Here is a 19,509-nt window from a genome sequence, read left to right as displayed (position 1 = left end):
AGGCCGTGCGCACTTGCGCAGTTTCCGAGCATTATAATGCCAGGCATTGTGTGCTACTTTATGGGCTAGATACATATGGATGGGCGCACGGGGTTAACATACTCGAACACGCATCCCGGGGCCGAAGGGGCGAGGATGCTCCGGAATACCCATTTGGTACACGCGGGACCACTTTTTTTTTTTGTGCCAGCAGCTTGCCACTTTGCTTCGAAATCGGGGCCAACTCATTGTTCGTCCGGACTCGGTACATCCCCAATGGACGTTTCACAAAACCGAAACTACATCGGCCGTATCAGAATCCACCCCCTTTATCAAACTCGAAACGAATTTAAGACTGTAATCTCGCTTTCCGAATTTCTCACCCCAGCGTCTACGATTTAGGCCCGTTAGGCGGGCTAGCATTTTCATTTCAATCATCGCGAGGGTTGGACTGCATGAATTTTAATTCTCCCCCGGACAAACGGTGCTCTAAATCTATCAAGCGTTTATCGTAGAAGGGATCAATTTGTATTCCCTGATATTTAAGCTCATTATATTCATAGGTTAACAGGTAAAAAATCTCTAAAGCCCCTAAATTAAAGATTCCTGCAACTGGCAAGTGTTTATTGCAAAGGGGATGAAATACCTAAAACGCAGGGTTCATTAGATATCGGAATAAAGTATCTGCAAGCATTCTACTTGTATTTTATACCGTTTTCGCCAGCCTCGGTCGAGAAATTCCAACAAGCAGTAAATGTTTGTTGCAAAGGGGATGAAACGCGTTCGGTACACTGCACCCTCAAGAGTTTTTCCTATTCCCCGAGTCCAGTATTCAGCTCTGACAGAAACGGGGGTGGGAAACGAAGGCCAAGAAGTAATCGTGGAGGATGGTAATAAATTGCTGTGGAATATAATTCGATGTAATATAACATCGAAGTGGCTGGAAATAAAATTGGTCCGTTTCGTTCGTAAAAATAGCTGTTAGAAACATGATCCACCGCGATGTTCATGGGGGTCGGTTCCCCCGATTCGCAGGTTAGCCGAGTCAAATAAGGAGAATCGCGAGCGGTTCCGCGAGACAAGGGTTGAAAACGTTGATCCATGGAAGACGGCATCAGAGGGGAGGGGGAGGTTGTCGGAAGCGGCGTGGCCCCTCGGCGTCGCGACGCGACTGCGACGCACGGTCACAGTAAACAGGGGTGTGGCGAGCGATCCCTCTAGAATTGGCGAGATTTCAGTGTCTGCTCGAAATCCAGCCCGCGTGTCCCGTTCCTCTTCCCGGCTCTCTACGAGCCACCCCGCGCTCTCTCTCTCTCTTCCTCCTCCTGTTTCGCCGGCGCGGCTTGCCGCGCGCCACCCCTTCAACCCCACGAAATCCCCGTCGGGCGTGTCATGCACGTTGTATTGTTGTATTGTCGGGTGCAATCTCGCTAAGCGTTTCACGGGGACACAGAAATCCCTCGCGCGCGTTAACCTGTCCACCCACGTCACGCACATCCCCCCCGCGAGAGACAGAGATAAAGGCAGAGAAAGAGGGGCGGAGGGCGCGCGGAGGGCGCTGCGAGCCGCGACACGGCCGACTGCTTGATTTCAAGAATATGGTCCACCCTCCGCAGAAAGCACTTTTTGTTCTTTTGCCGTGCACCCGCAATCGGCACCGCGACGTCGCTTTCGTTCTTTTCTGTCCGCCTACCCTCCCACTCCCCCCTTCGACCCCGCCGCGGCCGATCCTCGCGGCTGCTCCTCCGTCTCTCTCTCTCTCTCGAACCGCCTCCGCGCCGTTTTGTTCTCCGCTCTCTCTCTCTCTCTCTCACTCTCTTCACCGCTCTCCACTCCCGGCCCTCTCCTCTCCATCTCCGTCGTTTTATTTTGCCGGGGACACGCGAGCTCTTTTAAAATGCCGCTATTTTTCTTTCTCCTTTTCCCCCGGCATTGTTTCGGACTCGCTGGAAATCAGGTGACGCATCGAGAGGGCGCGGATCGAGCGGAACCCACCACCCCCGCCGCCGCCGCATCCCGCACCTCCTCCGCCTGTCAACGGGGACGCAATTTCTTTAAGTGTTCCGAAAACCCGGGCGAAAGACCTCATCGGATTAACCGGCTGTGCCCCGACCGCCGTTGGTTAACTCTTACTTGTCAATCGCACAGCGCGCATTAAATACCGATCGACGGTCTTTCCTCGTTTCAACCACCCCCCGCGCGCGCACCACCGACACGCTCTCCATCCACCGGCGCCGATATATTCTCCGTCCTCCTCCCCGCGCGCCCCCGGACCCCTCGGTTTTTCGCTCCCGCCGGGTCGGCCTGTTATTAAATTAAATTCGACCCTAAAATTGCCGGCTCTTCCCCCGTGACAAAGAGACCGGCGCTCTCCACCATTTTTCGTATCATTGATTTATCTCCCCCGCAAATAAGCACCTGTTATTTCGATTGGACAACGGCCATCGAACACAACCGCTCCCCGCGCTGCTCCCACTTTTCTCCGACCGCGCGGCGGCCTCGTGCTCGCGCCCGGTTAATTGGAAATAACCACCGTCACCGGTCCCCGTGATTTTTCAACCTCGAGGACATCCTCCTCCCCCCACCCCGTAACCGGAAAAATGATAAACCCGGCTCGCGGCCGCGCCGTGGCAAATGAGCGAGCCCAAAATGTCGGCGAGGCTGGAAACGCGGAAAAATCAGGAGCGCCGGGGGTGGTAATCTTCAACCTCGCAAGGATAGTAGTCGTAAAGTTAACGACCCACCGAACAGGCACATAATCCCTGTCATTTCACAACTACAACTCCACTGTGAAAAGAAAAGTAATAAAATTCGGTTCAAATCAATATTGATCTGTTTAATACGTTTTAAATAATAAAATTCGGTTCAAATAAATCGTAATCTGCTTAATACATTTTGAATAATAAAATTCGGTTCAAATAAATATTAATCTGCTTAATACGTTTTCATCCTTAATTTAGCATACCGGTGGCGTATTCTAGTTCACCCTTATTTTATTATTTTATTACTTTACTATAGGGTACGTAAAGTGACCACTTTCCGTGCGGAATAAAGTTCATCGTTACCGCAGGTACACGACCGTGAAAGGATTACGCCGAAAAGATACTTACCACGATCAGGTTCGAACGCGAATGATCCACTCGAGAAAAAGAAGAAAAAATCTAATCCCCTAGATCCGAGTATAAAACGTCTTCGTTCCGAGGATCTCCGCGCCGTAAGTAGAATAGAAAAATGCGTTCACACGAGACGTTCAGGTTAGTCCTAGGGTAATCTGTGTAGCACGGTGGTTCGTTGAGGATCCTGAATGAGCGAGGAGCAGCGTCGAAGGCAGACGGTGAACGCAAACGAGCCGCACTAAACAGATAATCGTTAATCTATTAGATTATTATGGGAATTAGTGAAATGAACCGTGGGCAGCAATTTATTGGTCATAATCTCGGCTACGCCTCCCATTGTCGTCACCGGGGCCCGGTTTGTTGTTGCGATTGCCGTCGCCGGTCGGGGTCCTCTTTAATCCTTGGCCGCGGCGAAGTCTCGCTTCAGACGTCCGCCGTCGGATGTCGGCTCCCTTTACCGTCAAGTCCGTTCGGGGCGTTGCCGATCGTTTTCTCGTCTTACGGGAACCATGGGTCCAGGCCGGCCCCCGCGTGTGCATACACCCCGACGAGAGAAATCCTGGCCATTGATACCCAGGGGCCATCGCGGTTACCTGGTCGCTTTAATTGACGCTGAAACCCGGAGGATTCCTGGACGACAATGCCAAGATTTACTCCTTTACTCGTCGCCTAAACCGCTTGCTCGATTTCAAAGGGGTTGCGGGGCTTCTTTCGTTGAAACGCTGCGGCCACCGTTGGATATCCACGCCCGTTGCACTTTGCATAACGATCCTACGCTCGAGATTAGGTGATCCATTCTGTCGCGAAACTGCAGATCCGGCCTCTTAGCCGGGGAGAATTTTTATCGAGACGCTAACGGGTGTTTCACGGGGACGTCTTGTGCTTTTTTGTTCCGAGGAGGGACCGGGTCGTTCGAGAACGCTCTTACGTTCTTCAGGGAAAAATATTTCCAGTCTTGCGCGGTCTTATTGCATTAAGGAGTCGTGTAACAGTCGCGCAGAGTTTGCTGAATATTTATTGCTACCCTAAAACGAAAACTATGAAATAAATATAATATAGCTTTCTAAGAAAAGTATGAAAGTTAAAAAGACTCTGAAGAACATCTTGTAGGAGCCATCAGAGCCTAGAATATATAAGGAATGAAAACTCGATTTATTCCTACAAAATTAATCGACCAAGTATTCGCCATTACTATCTCTTGAAAGATAAATAGAGATAATAAATAAAAATAATAAATGTAGAAAGATTCAGTCAAATACATGACTGCGTCTCTAGGGATCCGTAGAAGTTGCGCAACCCTCAAATCCTCCGGAAGTGACGGAAGCAGGGATCGGCGAGCAGGTAGGACGTGTAATCGCGTAGCAAGAAAACGGAGCCGAAGGAAACCGCAAGAGATTATTATCGAATTTATGAAGAAGAATAAATCCGGAAGAGAGAGAGTCAAACAGAAACATATTCGTCGGGCAGTGCCGTCGGTGAATCGTCGGTGAATCGTCGGTAGGGCGCACGGTCCATTGAAGGATTTTTACGATGTTCGGTCGGGCTGCACGGGCAGGTACGAAGAGCCGGCTCGTACACAATGGCAACTGTTGCCCGTAACATCTCAATGGGGGCCCTTATTATCGCCACTGTCGAAACAAGTTTCGGAAACACATTCGTTCGTCATTCATTCGCCGCCTCCGCCGGTCCGGGGGCACCGCGGCCGCAACGGAAAAAGGAACGATGAAAGGATGAAACGACCGTGTGGCCAGCCTTGTAAATACGTAATTTCCATGCCGGTGCAATAATTGAATCGTGCCGGCGGCCGGCGGACGCGCGGCCGCCGCAAAAAGAAACGGAACAACACGATAATGGCCGACCTCTCGCCGGTGCCAATTTTTCGGGGCTACCGTTTTTCGAACGCCGAGGAACTTTAGCCTCGCCCCTGCGATTTCCTTTCGGCGCGCGTTTCGACGAGCACGACGTTGTGCTCCGACGATTCGCTATTCATTTGGCGTTTCTTTAAACTAAAATTCGCAGTACCAGAAATTTAGTTCTGCAGCAATCGTAAGGGTCGATACATGCTTTATACACTGTGGAATAGTTAAATAAATTGCTATGGTTGAGGAGAGATTACTAAAGCGTTTTTTCGGCAGTCGACTCGAAAATTAACCCCTTCAGGATAAACTACAACATCGTAATTTTATTATATATACAATATAAGATACATTGTTAATTTTTCTACTTGTCTAAGTCTCCGATATTATTAAAATTAATATAAGGGAAGTTAGCAGGACTTCCTCTCCCACTAATTTAATTTCTTATCTACACCCATCTCATTCTTTCCCAAGTAAAATATTCTTCTAACAAGATCCTCGCGCGCAAAGGATCCAACTTGACACGTTCCCAGACACCCGGCAGCTTTCTCGGAATGTCCATAGCAGCGAAAGATCTCGAACCGGCGGCGGCAAAGGCGCAAGTCCGCCGAAGAAAGTCACCGCGATCTAATTAAACGTCGCGGCGATGTGGGTCAAGTAGAGTGGTAACCGGCTGAAAACAGCGTAATCGCGGGCGAAGCTCGCGCACGGCTAGTCACGCACGCACCCCCTAGGAAGGGTTGCCGGGCGGGCTACCGCCGGGAAGAGAGGGTCGGCGCCGGCGGAGGAGGTCGCCGGGGGTGCCGGAGACATTTTCGAATCTGTTTAATCTTAGTCCGCGGTGCGTAAGTGAAAGCTATCTCCGTGAATGCAAAATCAAACAAAGCGACAAACAATCGGGCCGTCTCCGTCGCTCCGGACGCGGTTCCTCTGTCTGTCACGGTCCCACCCTGTCCCTAGCCATCGAGAGCAGCCAAAGTCGCTGCGAGCCGTGGCGCGAGATTGCGCCCCTCGCGCCGCCGCTTTGATGTGTGCACTCGACACCATCCTGTCACACTCCAAGTGTTTATGAGGCGAATCTTCCTCCTCTCCCTCCTCTCTCTCTCTCACTCTCTCTCTCTCTTCGGGCACCCTCTCTCTTTCTAAGCCCCACCCCATGACACCCTTCTCCCATCCCCGCTCTCTCTCTCTCTCTCTTTCTCTCGCTCTTTTTCCTCGGCATTTTCCCCGGTCTCGCTTTCGCTGCGCTCTTCTGATCGCCCGGTGAATGCGAGTGCCGCCGCCGGTCCCTCTCTCTTTTCGTCCACTTTCGTTGGATAATTAACCAGCTACCCCTTTGCGAGGCTACGCCGCGGACCAACCGCCGACGACGACGACGCCGCCGCGCTGGTAAGGTCATCGAACCGGAAATAGCCTAGCGCGCCCGGCATCGCCGCTGGAGAAGAGAACGCCGCGAGCCGCCAAGGCGAGAGGAATCAAGTGCCCGAGCTTGTAATTAATCGACCCCTTCGCCCAACAATCCTGCCGTCGGTTTATTTCCCGGCCGGTTTTTTTTTTCTGGTTCCGGCGACAATTTTTACGCGACATTACACGCTGTTTTGAATAATCTCGTCTCGCGGCGAATAGAAAATATTCGGCGACGAATCGTTCATTTTACTACCCTTAGTTGTACACTGAGAGTCGTCCACGTGAATAGAGTTCTATTTTACTTGTTAGTAATCCTAGGGTTGGAAATAAATTAAATAAATAGATGGTAAAGATCGGAAGTTATTTATGACTCGGCTTAATATTTCCGAAATTGCTGCACTATTGAGCTGGTGGATTACACAGTTGAATAGGAGGTTTCGAATTAATCCCTGCAATAAAACCTTATTCGAATAAAGCATTCTTCGAGCAATCTAATAAATCCTTAAAATAAAATTCCCTTCGCCCAAAACAAAATGCCCTACCTTAAAGGGTCGGTCGGAAACAATCGAGTCTTCGAGGCGAGACATAGTCGAGAAGAAAAGAAGCCGTACCAAAATTTCTACCGGCTGCAGAATCCGACGAATTCTCGAGCCTGCTAAAAACTCGTCCACTAATTACGGCAGCGGGCGGAGGTGTAATCAAAGGCCGCGGGAGGCGGCGCTAATCCGTGGCCGGATGGATAGCGGCGCTAATCCGAGGCGCGACGCCAAGTGTATGCGGCGTGGCGCACGGAAGACGAGATCAGTATCTCGTTGGAGCGATTCTCGGTCGGTCCATCGATCCCCTTTGATTTAGAGGAGCCGGAGGAGCCGGAGAGGTAGACGTGTAATGATGGAGATGGCTGTTCGCGTAGACGCGGAATCCGGGCCGAGGAAGATGGAGTAGAAAGAGGGTGGTGGGTGGGTTGGGGTGGGGTGAGGGGGGCAGGTAGAACGAATCGATGGCACTCGGTGAGCAAGAATCGGGAGCGGAGGTGTCGGAGGGGCGGGAAATGGAGCCCTTCACATTTGCTGCCGTGGCTCCGAAGAGGGCCGCGTCATTATAATGCCGAACGTCGCGTTCCCCTCTCCCTCTCTCTCTCTCTCTCTCTCTCTCTCACTTTCTTTCTCTTTCCCTCTCTTTCCTTCTCTCTCGGCTCCTATCGCGGTTCTCCGCTCGTTAGTCGGTTCGCACGCAAGAATTCGCACTCGACCACTTTCTTCGGTGCTTCCGCTATCAATCTTTGAGGCTCCTGCGCGATGGCGGGTCTCTCTCTCTCGCTCTCTCTCTCTCTCTCTCTCGCGACACTTCTAGCTGGCTGCGCCGCGCGCGCCGAGAAGCGCCGGGCCGCGTCTCGCGCCGCCTCGCGATCCAATTTGCCCTCGCCGCGTTATGACACAATAAACTTTGATTATCATGATATACCGCCAGGGCGGAGGGGAGGGGGGGTGGGGGGCTCGTTTCTGGCTCCCCGGCGAGCAGGAGCACGTCATTATAATGTGCTCGGTTCCTCGTTAGCTCGACAGACGAGCCTTTTACCCGACGATCTCCCCGCGATTACCGCGGACGGAATTTTTCCATTAGCTCGAATACCGCGCGGCGGCGGCGACGCCGACGGCGACGGATACCACCGCCGCCGTCGGAGAGAGCCCGTGCTCCGGGGAACAGTGGATTCATCCGCGTTCGCCGGATATGAAAAATAAAGAACACGAAACGAAATCAGTCCTCCGTGCGCACGGCGTAGCCGGCGACGCGGCGTCTCCGAGGGGAACTCTTCAATACGAATTACCGCCAGCCACTAATAAATTAACCGGGTTCACCGGGATCTGTCTGATTTCCGCAAATATTTACCGAAAAAGTTCCGCCGGTCCTCGCCGCCCGGAATTTTCGCGGACACGCGAAACGCGGAAGTGCTTCGGCTTGGATGGAAGGGTGGCGGTCGGCTTTCGGATTGAATTGTTGCGATAAATTCTGCTACGTGCTGTCGCTCGTGAAAAATATTTTCTGGCAGAAACGGTTCCTGACAGAGATATAACCGAGCTTGGTTTATAATTTTACTCAGCTATTATTTTCTACGTCTTTTATGAAGTGCACCTTGCAGATCCGTCCGTTCCGCTATACTAAAAACTTTTTCGAGGATCAAATTGCTATAAATATTGCGGAATTTGTATATGGATCACGCGATGCTTGAGAATTAATTAAACAATAAAAATACAGCTCTTAGTATAATACGCCTCTTATAGATAAAGCATTAATTTATAATTTAATGGTCTAATGAATTCTACTTTCAGATTCCCAATGCACAACCCTGAAATTTTAATTTCAACTATTTCAATGGTAAATTCGTTTTCGAATTTGCTATCATCACGATAGCGGTGGATACACTAGCAAGGTTCAGTCCCCGAAGAGCAGATGTCAGAAAGCAAAGTGGATGATAGCCTCCGCGACCAGCGGTGGGCGTATCTGCGATACCGCGGAGGAGTGTGAGGGTTAATTAACCGCTCGCCGGGTGGTTGTTTAATGAAGAGGTTACCGCGTCCCGTTTATGGTAGCGTATCGGTGAAATGGACACACGCGGGCCCCCGGATCGCTTTGTTGCCGACGCCGTTGGGGGAGCGGGGGAGTGGGGGAGAGGGCCGTTCCGCTTGATAACAAAAGGAATCGGCGACGATGCGCGAATATAGATAGGCGCGTTGAACCGTCGCGTTCGTACAGCAGCGTCGAGCGTCGTCGGTGCGGGGGCTCTCTTTCGCCCCCCGTTTCTTCCGTGGAGCGCTAAGCATTCCGTTTAGCCTGTCACACCGACGATTCAGGATGAATCCGGACGACTAGACGCGGCAACGTCCCCTCGCGTTTCACGTAGGCGTCGAACCGTGCATAACGATCGACCGGGCGCACAATGATCCGCAGAGAGAGAGAGCGAGAGAGAGAGAGAGGGAAGGGAGAGGAAGGCACGGCACGAACCCGGTGACACCTGATACCGCGTAATTAGGGCCGTGCGCGCACCCTCGACTTAACACCGATGCGACTCCGGGGATCGGACACTACCGATTGTCCCCGCCTGCGATTTTTCCGGGCGGACACCTCCGGAGAGCTGCGAGAATGGCGAGCCGGTTAGGCCTTCCGTTTTCTGCTTTCTTTGTCTGGGAAACTGGACGGCGGGCGACACTGTTCGACTGGTTATGCCGGAGGCGGCTTACGCGAAACAATCCGTACGCTTTTAGCCGAGTCTGGAGAACGGGGGGCTGCCGGGCAATTTTTTTTACCGTTCGTGTGCTCGTGGATGCGTCGTTGCTGGGATGAGGGTTCGTTTACGATTTCCACGAAGCACCGATAGGTAAAGCATGAAATATAGTAAGATATTAGACAAATTCGAAAGTATCGTTGTACTGTTGAAATTTTGTTAAAATTGTCGAGAGAAGAAATAATTTTCTGCTCCTGCGTTTAAAAAATTCTGGTAGAACTCATATTTTGCATAAAAATCGTCTGGTAGATTATAGGCCAATTTGAATTTTAACATTAGCTATTTGCTCTTTATTTTTATAAATAGGTCTTTAATTAGGTATGATTTTCACAACATGTACGTTCGATTTAAATCGAAATTAAACAACCCCCACGATCTCCGTAACCGATACACCGTCGCGTTCGCGAGCGATCACGTTTCCTCGCGCACTTCGTCGCAGTATTTTCACCAAAAAAAGAGCATACTAATTTCCGAAGCAGAGTCTCAGGTAGAATCCAGGAATAAAAGGATCCGCGATGTTCCGCGAGCCGCGCGGCCGACCGCGGCGTAAATATCGAGCCCCGGTGTTAAACGCGACGGCGAGAAACAAAGTACCAGCCGATTCGATCACGACAAACAAATATTTCGGGACGGGGTTGGTGTGGGTAACGGGCGCGTCGGTGCAAAGCAAAGCGCGAACGCACGGAAATCCCCGGACGATATATCAGCGTACATAAATGAGACTGATCCCCCGCGTGTCCTCTCTGTTTTGGGACACACACGGCCGACGCTCGTTCCGCACGGGGCCATCCCCTGGCATCGCGGCGAGCCCACCCCCACACACCCCCCTATTAATATCCCCGTAATTGGTTAAAACCCGTAACTGATGAGCGAACTGTAAGTTATTATGCAAAGAGACCCTCGGTTCTCGGGACGATAGGGGTTTATGGGATACGGTTCAACACCTCTTCATTACCCTCTTCATCCCTCGATAGATCGGCTCGCTCTCTCTCTCTCTCTCTCTCTCTTGCTCTTTCTCTATTCTGCTCGCCATCTTGCTCTCTCTCTCTCTCTATTCCTTTCTCTCTCTCTCTCTCTTTCTCTCTCTCTATCTATCTCTTTGTCGCTCTCTCCCTCTCTGCCGTCCTCCCTCGGTTGTATATCGGTGTGCACAAGCGGCAAGTACAACCGCGTCCCCGGGCATTGTCATTGTATCGCGGATCGCCCTCTGCACGCCTGGCTCGTTACAGGATTCATGAAAGAATTCAGTGGAGTGAATTCACACGCCACGATGTACGGGATCCCCGGCGCGCCGAGGAAAGGAAGCGTTTTCCGCGCGAAATGTCCTCGGATTTTCACCGCCACGGTTCGCCCGCGAACCGAGAGAAACGCTCCGGCGTTTGCGAGCGTTACACCGTCGACTGACAAAAAAAGGAGGTCAGAGAATCATTTATCTGATGCCGGCGTCGCCGCAGCCGCGGAAATCCTCCGAACCCCCTCGCTTTCGACCCCGCGTTTCTAAACGATTTTTTCACGGGTCTCGGTGGCGTTTAACCCTTTGCGGTCCGATGGCGGCTCCGGGACGCGGCGATCGTTTCGGCTTTTCAAAGGAACTTTTTGATACCGAAAAGTGATACTATAGCGGACATGTGTTTAGCTAAGCTGAGTTTGTAAGCAAGTAGACTTAATATTAAATGTCGTAGTAGGGTATATATTTAACCCCTTGCACTATAATAACGAGTCAGACTCGTGACAAGGCTTTCATGCAAAATCTACTAAATATTAATATAATCAATTTCTTTTAAATCGAAATCAAATTTAATTCATCTGTGATCGAACTTTAAAAATTAAATTAAATAAAAATAGCAGAAGAAACAACAATTCTCTAGTCCTATCATTAAAAATATTAAGAATAAATAAGTGCTAATCAACGCAGCATGAAAGGAGTCATAGTGCAAGGGATTAACTAAAGATAATTTATAATTAAATTGAATGTGGAATATTAGAAATCAGACGAAACTGGCTTTGAAGTTAAGCTTCGAGTGCAAGGGGGTAATGCATCTATTATTTTATTTAGCAATGCCAGAGAAGTCTCTCTTATTATATATGTCTATAATAATATATAACATATTGTAATAAATAATAATTTGTGAATAGAAATGGTTCGCTGGATATATTTACGTGAAGGGCTCGCCGGAAACAGTGAACGTTGCAGCACGAACTGGGTTGCACGAGGATTGCAGGTATTGCGATTTCCAAACGATTTCACGGTCCCGCGGGCACGGTTTCCTTCCCTTTAAGGGCCGAATTGAAAAACCGGAATCGCGGTTGAACGAGTCACTCGCAAGGGAACGGCGGGAAGGCGGTTACTTTGTGGCCGGGCCGAGGAGAATGTTTTACATCCACGTCGCATGGTCGCTCGACGAGGAACGGAACCGTACGGAACCAGCGTGATGCCGACTCCAGGTGTTAATAATCCTCCCCTAATTGACCCACCCCGGGGCTGGATAATTCCCATTAAACGCCGCTAAATACTTGTTTGTATACAACCCCCGCTGATCGACCGGTCTCCTTTACACCTTTCTTGAAAGCCGAAGGACTTCCTGCCGGTTTCCTTTCGAGACTTCTTCGCATCATCGAATGGCCGCGCGAGTGACTGAAAAGCAATTTTGGAAAATCGTATTCGCCAAGAATACGCTCGGCGTACGGTCCTCGACGTGCTAAACGGCGTATTCGATGGCAATCTTTTGTTAATTTATGCCTGTACTTATTTCGGAATTCTGCGGGTCTTATAAATGCATAGAAATTCTCAAAATAGTTACAAGACGAATAGATTCGGTGTATTATAAAGGAATCAACCCTCGCTCTTTGAAATAATAGAGTCGAAGCTTGAACGTTCGTGCGACGATACTTTAAATCGCAATTGTTTAATTCCATCGTATCCTCGCGCGAGTATGAAAAAGAAGACGCCGCGATCGGAGAACGCGTTTGATATTACGCAAAGTACCAACAGCCTTTGATATCGGTGGCAATGTTTCCCTGCGCGTAAAATTGCAGACTCCCCGGCGCCGCGATATATTTGATTACGATTTTTCCACGGTGAAAATATCAGCTGGGGTATTAGTTTTCAAGTGGTAGAGCGAGTCAGGCCGGCGGCTGTATTTTTATAAAAAAAAAAAAATATATCCTCCGGCCGGCCTGTAACGACGCCGTGATTTTTCCCATCGGGTAAATAGAGATGCGGCCGGTACCCCGGATTTTTTCATCGATTAAAAATCTAAAAAACCGGTCGGTCGAGGAGGTGCTCCAAATTTTCGGGCGTGCACGTTGAACCCCGTTGCCGAGAACGCTTTCATAAGTCACCCGGGCGGCTAGCAATTAACGATAGAATTCGTGCCGGGAACCGACCCGGAAACGCGCGCCGTGCTTTTTTGTTCGGTTGTTGTCTCTGGTGACGACGAACACGTACGTGCGCCGCGTCCGGGCTGCATAGAGAGGATTGCAACCAGTAACGACCCGCTCGCGCGTTTGATAAGGGACGGTGTACTCTGCCGCGATGGCTGCCGGGATGAGTCCCGATTTAATGGATAGAGGACAGATTCTGCAGATACATCAGAAGGCCGCGCGCGATATCTCCCGCTCGGATCGGGACAGAATCACGTCGTCCTCTCCCTTCTCTCGCCCCCCCCCCACCCCCGCGCCCCCTCCCGCACCCCCCTGTCCCACCGATAGGTGTACCTTCCAGCCCTCGATGGCTCCGACCACCCACCCGCTATCGATCCGTCTCCTTTTTCCACCTTTGACTAACTTTTGGCCCCTCTCTCGCGCTACCCCGCCGGCATCGATACTTGCCTCCTCGGCGAGGTCTCGCCGCCTCTTTCGAACGCGACAGATTGCATCACGCCTAATGGCAGCTGATGCGCACCGTTACCTCTATCTCTCTCTCCCTCTATCTCCCTCGTTCTCTCTCTCTCTCTCTCTCTCTCGCTCTTATTCTCGCCGATATCACCACGCTCTCTTTCCTCCCAGAGATCCGATCGAGCCGCACGATGTGCTTAAGGGTCCGTTCTTTCGACGCTAGCCCGAGAGATTAGGGATCGAACCAGAGATTAGGACGTTCCTACCCTCGTTACGTGCATTACACTATGCTCGAGTCTTTTCTATTCATAGGCCCAGGGCGGCGGCAGCGGTGCCGGGAACCGCTGGCTGCTGATATTTTCGACACGGACACCGCGGGAATATGTGTCATCCCCGATCAATCGTTACTTCAATCTGCGTCGCTACCAGCTAGTTTCCTCTGCCAACGAAATTTCAGTTTCGCAAGAGCGTCGCGAAAACCCTCGGTCCAGTGATTTATCACTGAAAAACAGAACTTGTACAAGCGTAAGGTGTCGAAGGTAAAAATGTCAGAGTTTATTTCTTTCGCTACAAACATTAAAAAATCGCCTTTCATATTCCGGTAAAACTACGAAATGAATCCGAATAAGGGTCAATAATTAAAAATAAAATAATGACGTATACGGTACGTGAAAATATATTTATATCTCCATTTTATTTACGAAAAAAAAACGAATTTTCTGATTCTACAAAAATTGCGAATTTTCAGGCGCAACAAAAATGTCGTCATCGATTGCGCCAATGAGAAACCGCGCACGTTTGCGTCCGCTCTTAACAATGTCCGCCAGTTGTACACAGCGTAGCAATGCTTAAAATTCGAACGCGGACAACCGCGGCTCCCTCAGCAATGTAATCGCGAGCGCATAAAATTCGCGCGAGCTGCAACGAACGGTTCTCGGGGCGTGGAATCGTCGGCGAAGTTTTCCGTCGACGGTTCACGCTGGGAAACCGTCGGCAGGGCAAGCGCGGCAGATCCATTAAATTTGGATCTGGGTCGCACCTGACTTATCTCCCAATCTACGGCTCGTAGATCAAAACCCGGGCGAGGCTTGATTAACCCGTTCGCAAGCATAACGCGGAAAGTCTGCGGGATGATAGTAGACAATGATGAAGGCCGGTGATTGGTATCGAAGGTTTTATTGCATTGGTTTGACTCATATTAACAACAGGGGAACACATACATATGCATTTACATCTACTCTACCGATTATCTACATATATAACGTTTTTTTTTCTGTAGTTTCGCCGTTAATCATGCTTAATTAATTCACCGTCGTAGCCTCGGCTGCTTATCTAACGCGCACGGTAGAAACTCGGAATACGAATCGATTCGCACTTTCTCTCTGTCTCTCTTTCTTTCTCGCTCTCTCTCTCTCTCTTTCTTTCTCTCTGTGTCGGTGTTTTTGTCTCCGTCGTTTACGAGCCACGCGTACACCTCTGTACGATCCGCGATTTTTTGGTCGGCCGAACGCGATCCTGCGGTCTCTCCGCGTTTCGCGATCGCAGCCGGCAAAGAAAACTTTGCATAGAACATTACGCAAAACACGCGACGAACGGAGAATATCAATGGGGGCGGGGAACGTCTCTCCATCTAGGATAATTATACAATGGTGTAATAATAATCATAATAATGACTAGACTGCGGAGTTTATGCTTGTCGGCGACACGTGACACAGTGGAAACTTCGACAGATATTTAACACGTTCGCTGCCCCCAGAAACGATCCCGGTCGTCGATTATTTGTAATCGAATCGAAATCGCAGAGCCGAAGCTCGTTGCCAGACAGCGGACCGTCGCGCTACTGTCAGAGATTTTATCCAGCAAAGAGACAAACAGCTGAGACACCGAAGAAGGAGAAATTTGTGCTTCGATCTCTCGACGCGGACAAATTCGCGCGACGATCCACTGTCCGGGTTTCGACGAACTATCGTTCCGGCGGATGAAAGAATCGGCAGCGATCGTGTTAAGCGTTTTCGAGAGAATAACCGAGGTGCCCCCCTGAGAAAACCAACCTGGGGAGCACGGCTCGTTCCGCGTAAAAATCCGCAGTCTAATAATGACCAACATTTCGTTCGCTATCTACGCGTCGCTTAAAGCTACTATCACACCGATTTATACATTTCTTTTCGCCTAAATTACTGATAGATATGCGGTCGGACGTGTCGCTCTAGAGTCTCGCAGCTGCCTCCTGCTGCTGCCTCTTTCCCTCCTCGATATATCTCTAGTCCCTCGTTCGCCGGTCGGCGAGAGAAGTCTCGGGACGCGGGAGAGGTCCAGCGGACGTGGTATCACGCTTCGGAACGGCTCTCGTTTCCGCTCCGCGGATCATACGTTACGCGCCTCTGCGGCCAGGTACAAATATTTACAAATATTTACACGAATAAGTAATCATCTAGCAGGTTACCGATCGATTGAGCTTTCATGCGACGATTAAACCGATATCACGGGGACCGGTTCTCCAATAACGATCGCGAGCCGATGCGCACACACGCCGGCTACGCCATCGTTTCCTCCTCCCTCCCCAACCCCTTATTCGTCGCCGCCACCCCTGCACGCGTTCTCTCCTCTCACTCTCTCTCTCTCTCTCTCTCTCTCTCTCTCTCTCTCTCACTCTCACTCTCTCCCTTCTCTGTTGATTTAACTGCAGCCGCGGTTTATTTCGCCGATACTATCCGCCGTCGATTATTTGCCTTCTCGGATATGCAGCCGCTCGGCAATTGCTCGGTTCGGTGTTTTGCGGCCGCAGCGCCGACCCGGCCCGGTTAAAATATCATTGTCGCGGCCGGAATTGTCCGCGGCGAGTCGTCTAATTCGATTATCCGCGCTGTTTGGCTCGTTTTTGTCCGGGCCGTACCCGTCGCCGCGCTCGTTTTTTTCGAAATTAAGAACCGACCTGTATCGCTGCCTCCGCGCCAATGATTTTTTTTACCCCGATCGAGTGTTCCGACTGCGCTCGAGCCGCCGTCCCGACGGCTCAGGCACGGTCTACGATGTATCGGAGAGAATCGATCGCAGCTTCGGAAATGGTCGACTTACTCCTGCATTTATCGTAACCCCGATACGGACAGGAATTTCTCTCACGTTGTCCCCGAGCTTGGAAATAAAAATTGACAGTTTGGGAAGGCAGGATACGATCGTTCGAGCCGCGCCAAAATCTCTTCCAAAACTGCCGATCTTTGTCTCCAAGCTGAGAGAAAACGCGAGAGAAGCTACCGTAAATGATCTACGCGACTTGTACAATAGTCTATGCGAGGCCCGTACAAGGGTCAACGACGAATCGTGCGAAAGTTCATGAGATCGGCGACTCGTCGCCGAATGTTCGACGAGTTTGCAGAAAGAGACTCGCGCGGCCTAGGGGGAATCCGGAGCACAGAACGAGGAACGCGAAGTTCCAGAGTCGAGAGAGAGAGAGAGTCCGACGTCGTGGGGCCGGAAGAAGGTCTCTCTCTCTCGATCGACAGAGATCCGGCTCGGATGGCTTATCTCGACAGCTCGGACTTGACGGACCTGTAATTGTCTTTGCCCTCGGACTCGTTGGTCCGATGCCGTCGGTGGAGCTGCGTGGGCCACGGATACGGGGGCACTGAATCGTCTTTGATCATTGGGTAGTCCCTCTTGGCGACCGCGTCCGGCTGCGTCAGGTAATTGGAGGCGGCGGCAGGGTGCGGTAGCAGAAATGGCGGGACGAACGAGTGGCCGCCGGGTCCGTGGTGGACGGACGCGTAGCCGGTCTGCTGGCCGTGAGCCTGCGCCGAGCCGGCCAGTCCGCTGTGCACCGACGGCTCGGCCTCGTGCAGCTTCCTCATGTGCTTCTTCAGGTCGAAGTTCCTGCAGAAGCCCTTCCCGCAGATCTGACAGTAGTAGGGCTTCTTGTCGTTGTGCGTGTACATGTGGAAGTTGAGATTGTAGACCTGGTGGAAGGCTTTCGGGCACTGGTTGCACTTGAACCCCTTGACGGGATCGTGCGTCAGCTTGTGGTTCTTGTAGTTGCCCTTCTGGTGGAACCCCTTGCCGCATTCCTCGCAGACGAACGGCTTGAAGTTGGAGTGTATGCGCCGGTGGGTGTTCAGCGTCGAGCTCCTGTTGAACGCCTTGCCGCAGGTGATGCATTTGTGCGGCTTGTCCTTCGTGTGGATGATCTTGTGCCTGCACAGGGTGCTGGCCTGGCGGAACGCCTTGCCGCATACCTTGCAGAGGAACGGCCGGGCACCGGTGTGGACGGGCATGTGTCTGTTCAGGTTGTACTGCGCGTTGAACTCCTTCCCGCACTCCTTGCAGGTGAACGTCTTCTGCTTGCTGCCGCTGTTCATCTGGCTGCTCTTCGGGCTCGGGCTCTTCTTGACCCTCTGGATCTCGCGCGAGTTCTCCGTCAGCTTCACCCTGGACATCGCCTCCTGCACGTCCGTCAGCGGCAGGGAGTTAGGCGGGACCATCGCCGTCGTGGCCGGCGGCGTCGGGAACGCGTTCAGCAACGGGTACGTCGACTGGGAGTAGAAGAACGGGTAGCACTGCATGTACTGCATGTACGAGGGCACGTACTTCTTGAACGCCGACGGGATCGTGGGCGACTTCTTGTCCGGCTCCATGATCTTCTCGATCGAGAAGTTCAATGGCGTCGGCGAGGAGACCCGCTCGGTCCGAAGGCTCGTCTGTGTCTCGGGCGCCATTCTGCTGCCGGTCGGTCAGGCACGGTTACATCGTAGACCTGCAACGAAAACGTCAACCAGTTATAGTTCGTGTCGATACCGTGATGTCCGCATGCCCGCGCCGCTTCTTCTCATGCACGATCACCGCTCTACCGTGGCTCTCCGCGCGCCGACGGGAATGGCCGCGAACCCTCCCTTCGGTGTTTAACGCCGCCCATTTACTGCACGGTCACGCTAATTTCTCACGATTCCGATTACGACTGCCTCCCACGGCTATGGCGACGCTTTTTTCCATACACGGATCGAAGAAGCACCTCTTGCACTTTTCGGAAACGTCGGGTCGAATTTAATCGTACTACTACCTGAGACAATTAAAGCTAAGAACTGCTGCTGGCTTAGCTATAATTCTCGTACTATTTATTAATTACAGCATCAGATCTCTTCTTTATTTTAAAATTTTCCAAGATATTTATACGAATGAAGAAAGCTTTAAACCAGATTCGGTCTAGTGTACATTACACAGTCAATTAAAAAATATAAAAGATATCGATCATTGTAATTGCCAGTTATTCTTACCACAAATGAATAGTTTCACGGTAGAAGCGAATATTCGCGGTCCGTCGTTCACAATTCAATCTGCCTCTGGCCGAGAAAGAAATGCCGACGGTTGATTAGGGAGACCGTCTCGAGGAACGCGGTATCCGAGCTTGGGAACCTAGACTTCGCAACGATCGAGTACGCCGACGTAATTCCTGGCGCGGAGTGCAGAAGCTTCAGCAGCGGAATAATAGGGGAGTACCCGAATCATGGCGATCAATTTGATGACTTCGAGGACCGTCGTTAGCGGTCCCCGTTCTCCTCCCTTCCCAGAACTCTGTTAATGTTTTAGTGAGCCCCCCGCGCACACAGGGACGTCGCGGAACGGAACCCACATGTCGGCGAATCCGAGTGAAACATGTGGTACCGGCTATTATATCCACTCAATTGGCCCTCGTGTTGACATAGAAAAAGAGGACGGGCCCCGTCGAACGATGGGGGCTGGCAAACGTCGAACATCGACCAGGGAATGCTCCATTTCGCACTTGGTCTCGGACCTGGACGCGCCTAAGCGGACCGCCATCTTTGACGCGTCGGCCGTCGGATGGTCGAACGTCGACGGTTCGTTTCGCGATCGCGTTTTTCGATTAAACACGAAATTTATTTCGAGAATCAACTCTGAAAATACGGCGACTCGACTTTCAATTTTTCCAAATTAATCGACAGGATGTTATCTTGAATTAGTTACATTGAATCTTGGAATTAATTAAACAAAATCTGGTGACTGGCAGCATTTTTAAAATACTAAA

General features: G+C 51.1%; 1 protein-coding gene across 1 annotated transcript in view; it reads right to left on the bottom strand.

Moving 5' to 3' along the window:
* Positions 1–16,986: 16,986 nt before the first annotated feature.
* Positions 16,987–19,509, bottom strand: part of LOC144479134 (uncharacterized) — a 32,005-nt gene continuing 29,482 nt past the window's right edge. The window contains exon 2 of the mRNA XM_078197659.1: positions 16,987–18,222. Coding sequence (XP_078053785.1) covers positions 16,997–18,184 — 1,188 coding nt within the window. The 5' untranslated portion in view covers positions 18,185–18,222 and the 3' untranslated portion in view covers positions 16,987–16,996. The remainder of the gene's footprint in view (positions 18,223–19,509) is intronic.

This window comes from Augochlora pura, chromosome 3 (genome assembly GCF_028453695.1).
Source record: "Augochlora pura isolate Apur16 chromosome 3, APUR_v2.2.1, whole genome shotgun sequence".
Taxonomy (NCBI): domain Eukaryota; kingdom Metazoa; phylum Arthropoda; class Insecta; order Hymenoptera; family Halictidae; genus Augochlora; species Augochlora pura.
The sequence above is the reverse complement of the archived record's forward strand: the minus strand, read 5'-3'. Positions and strand labels throughout refer to the sequence as shown.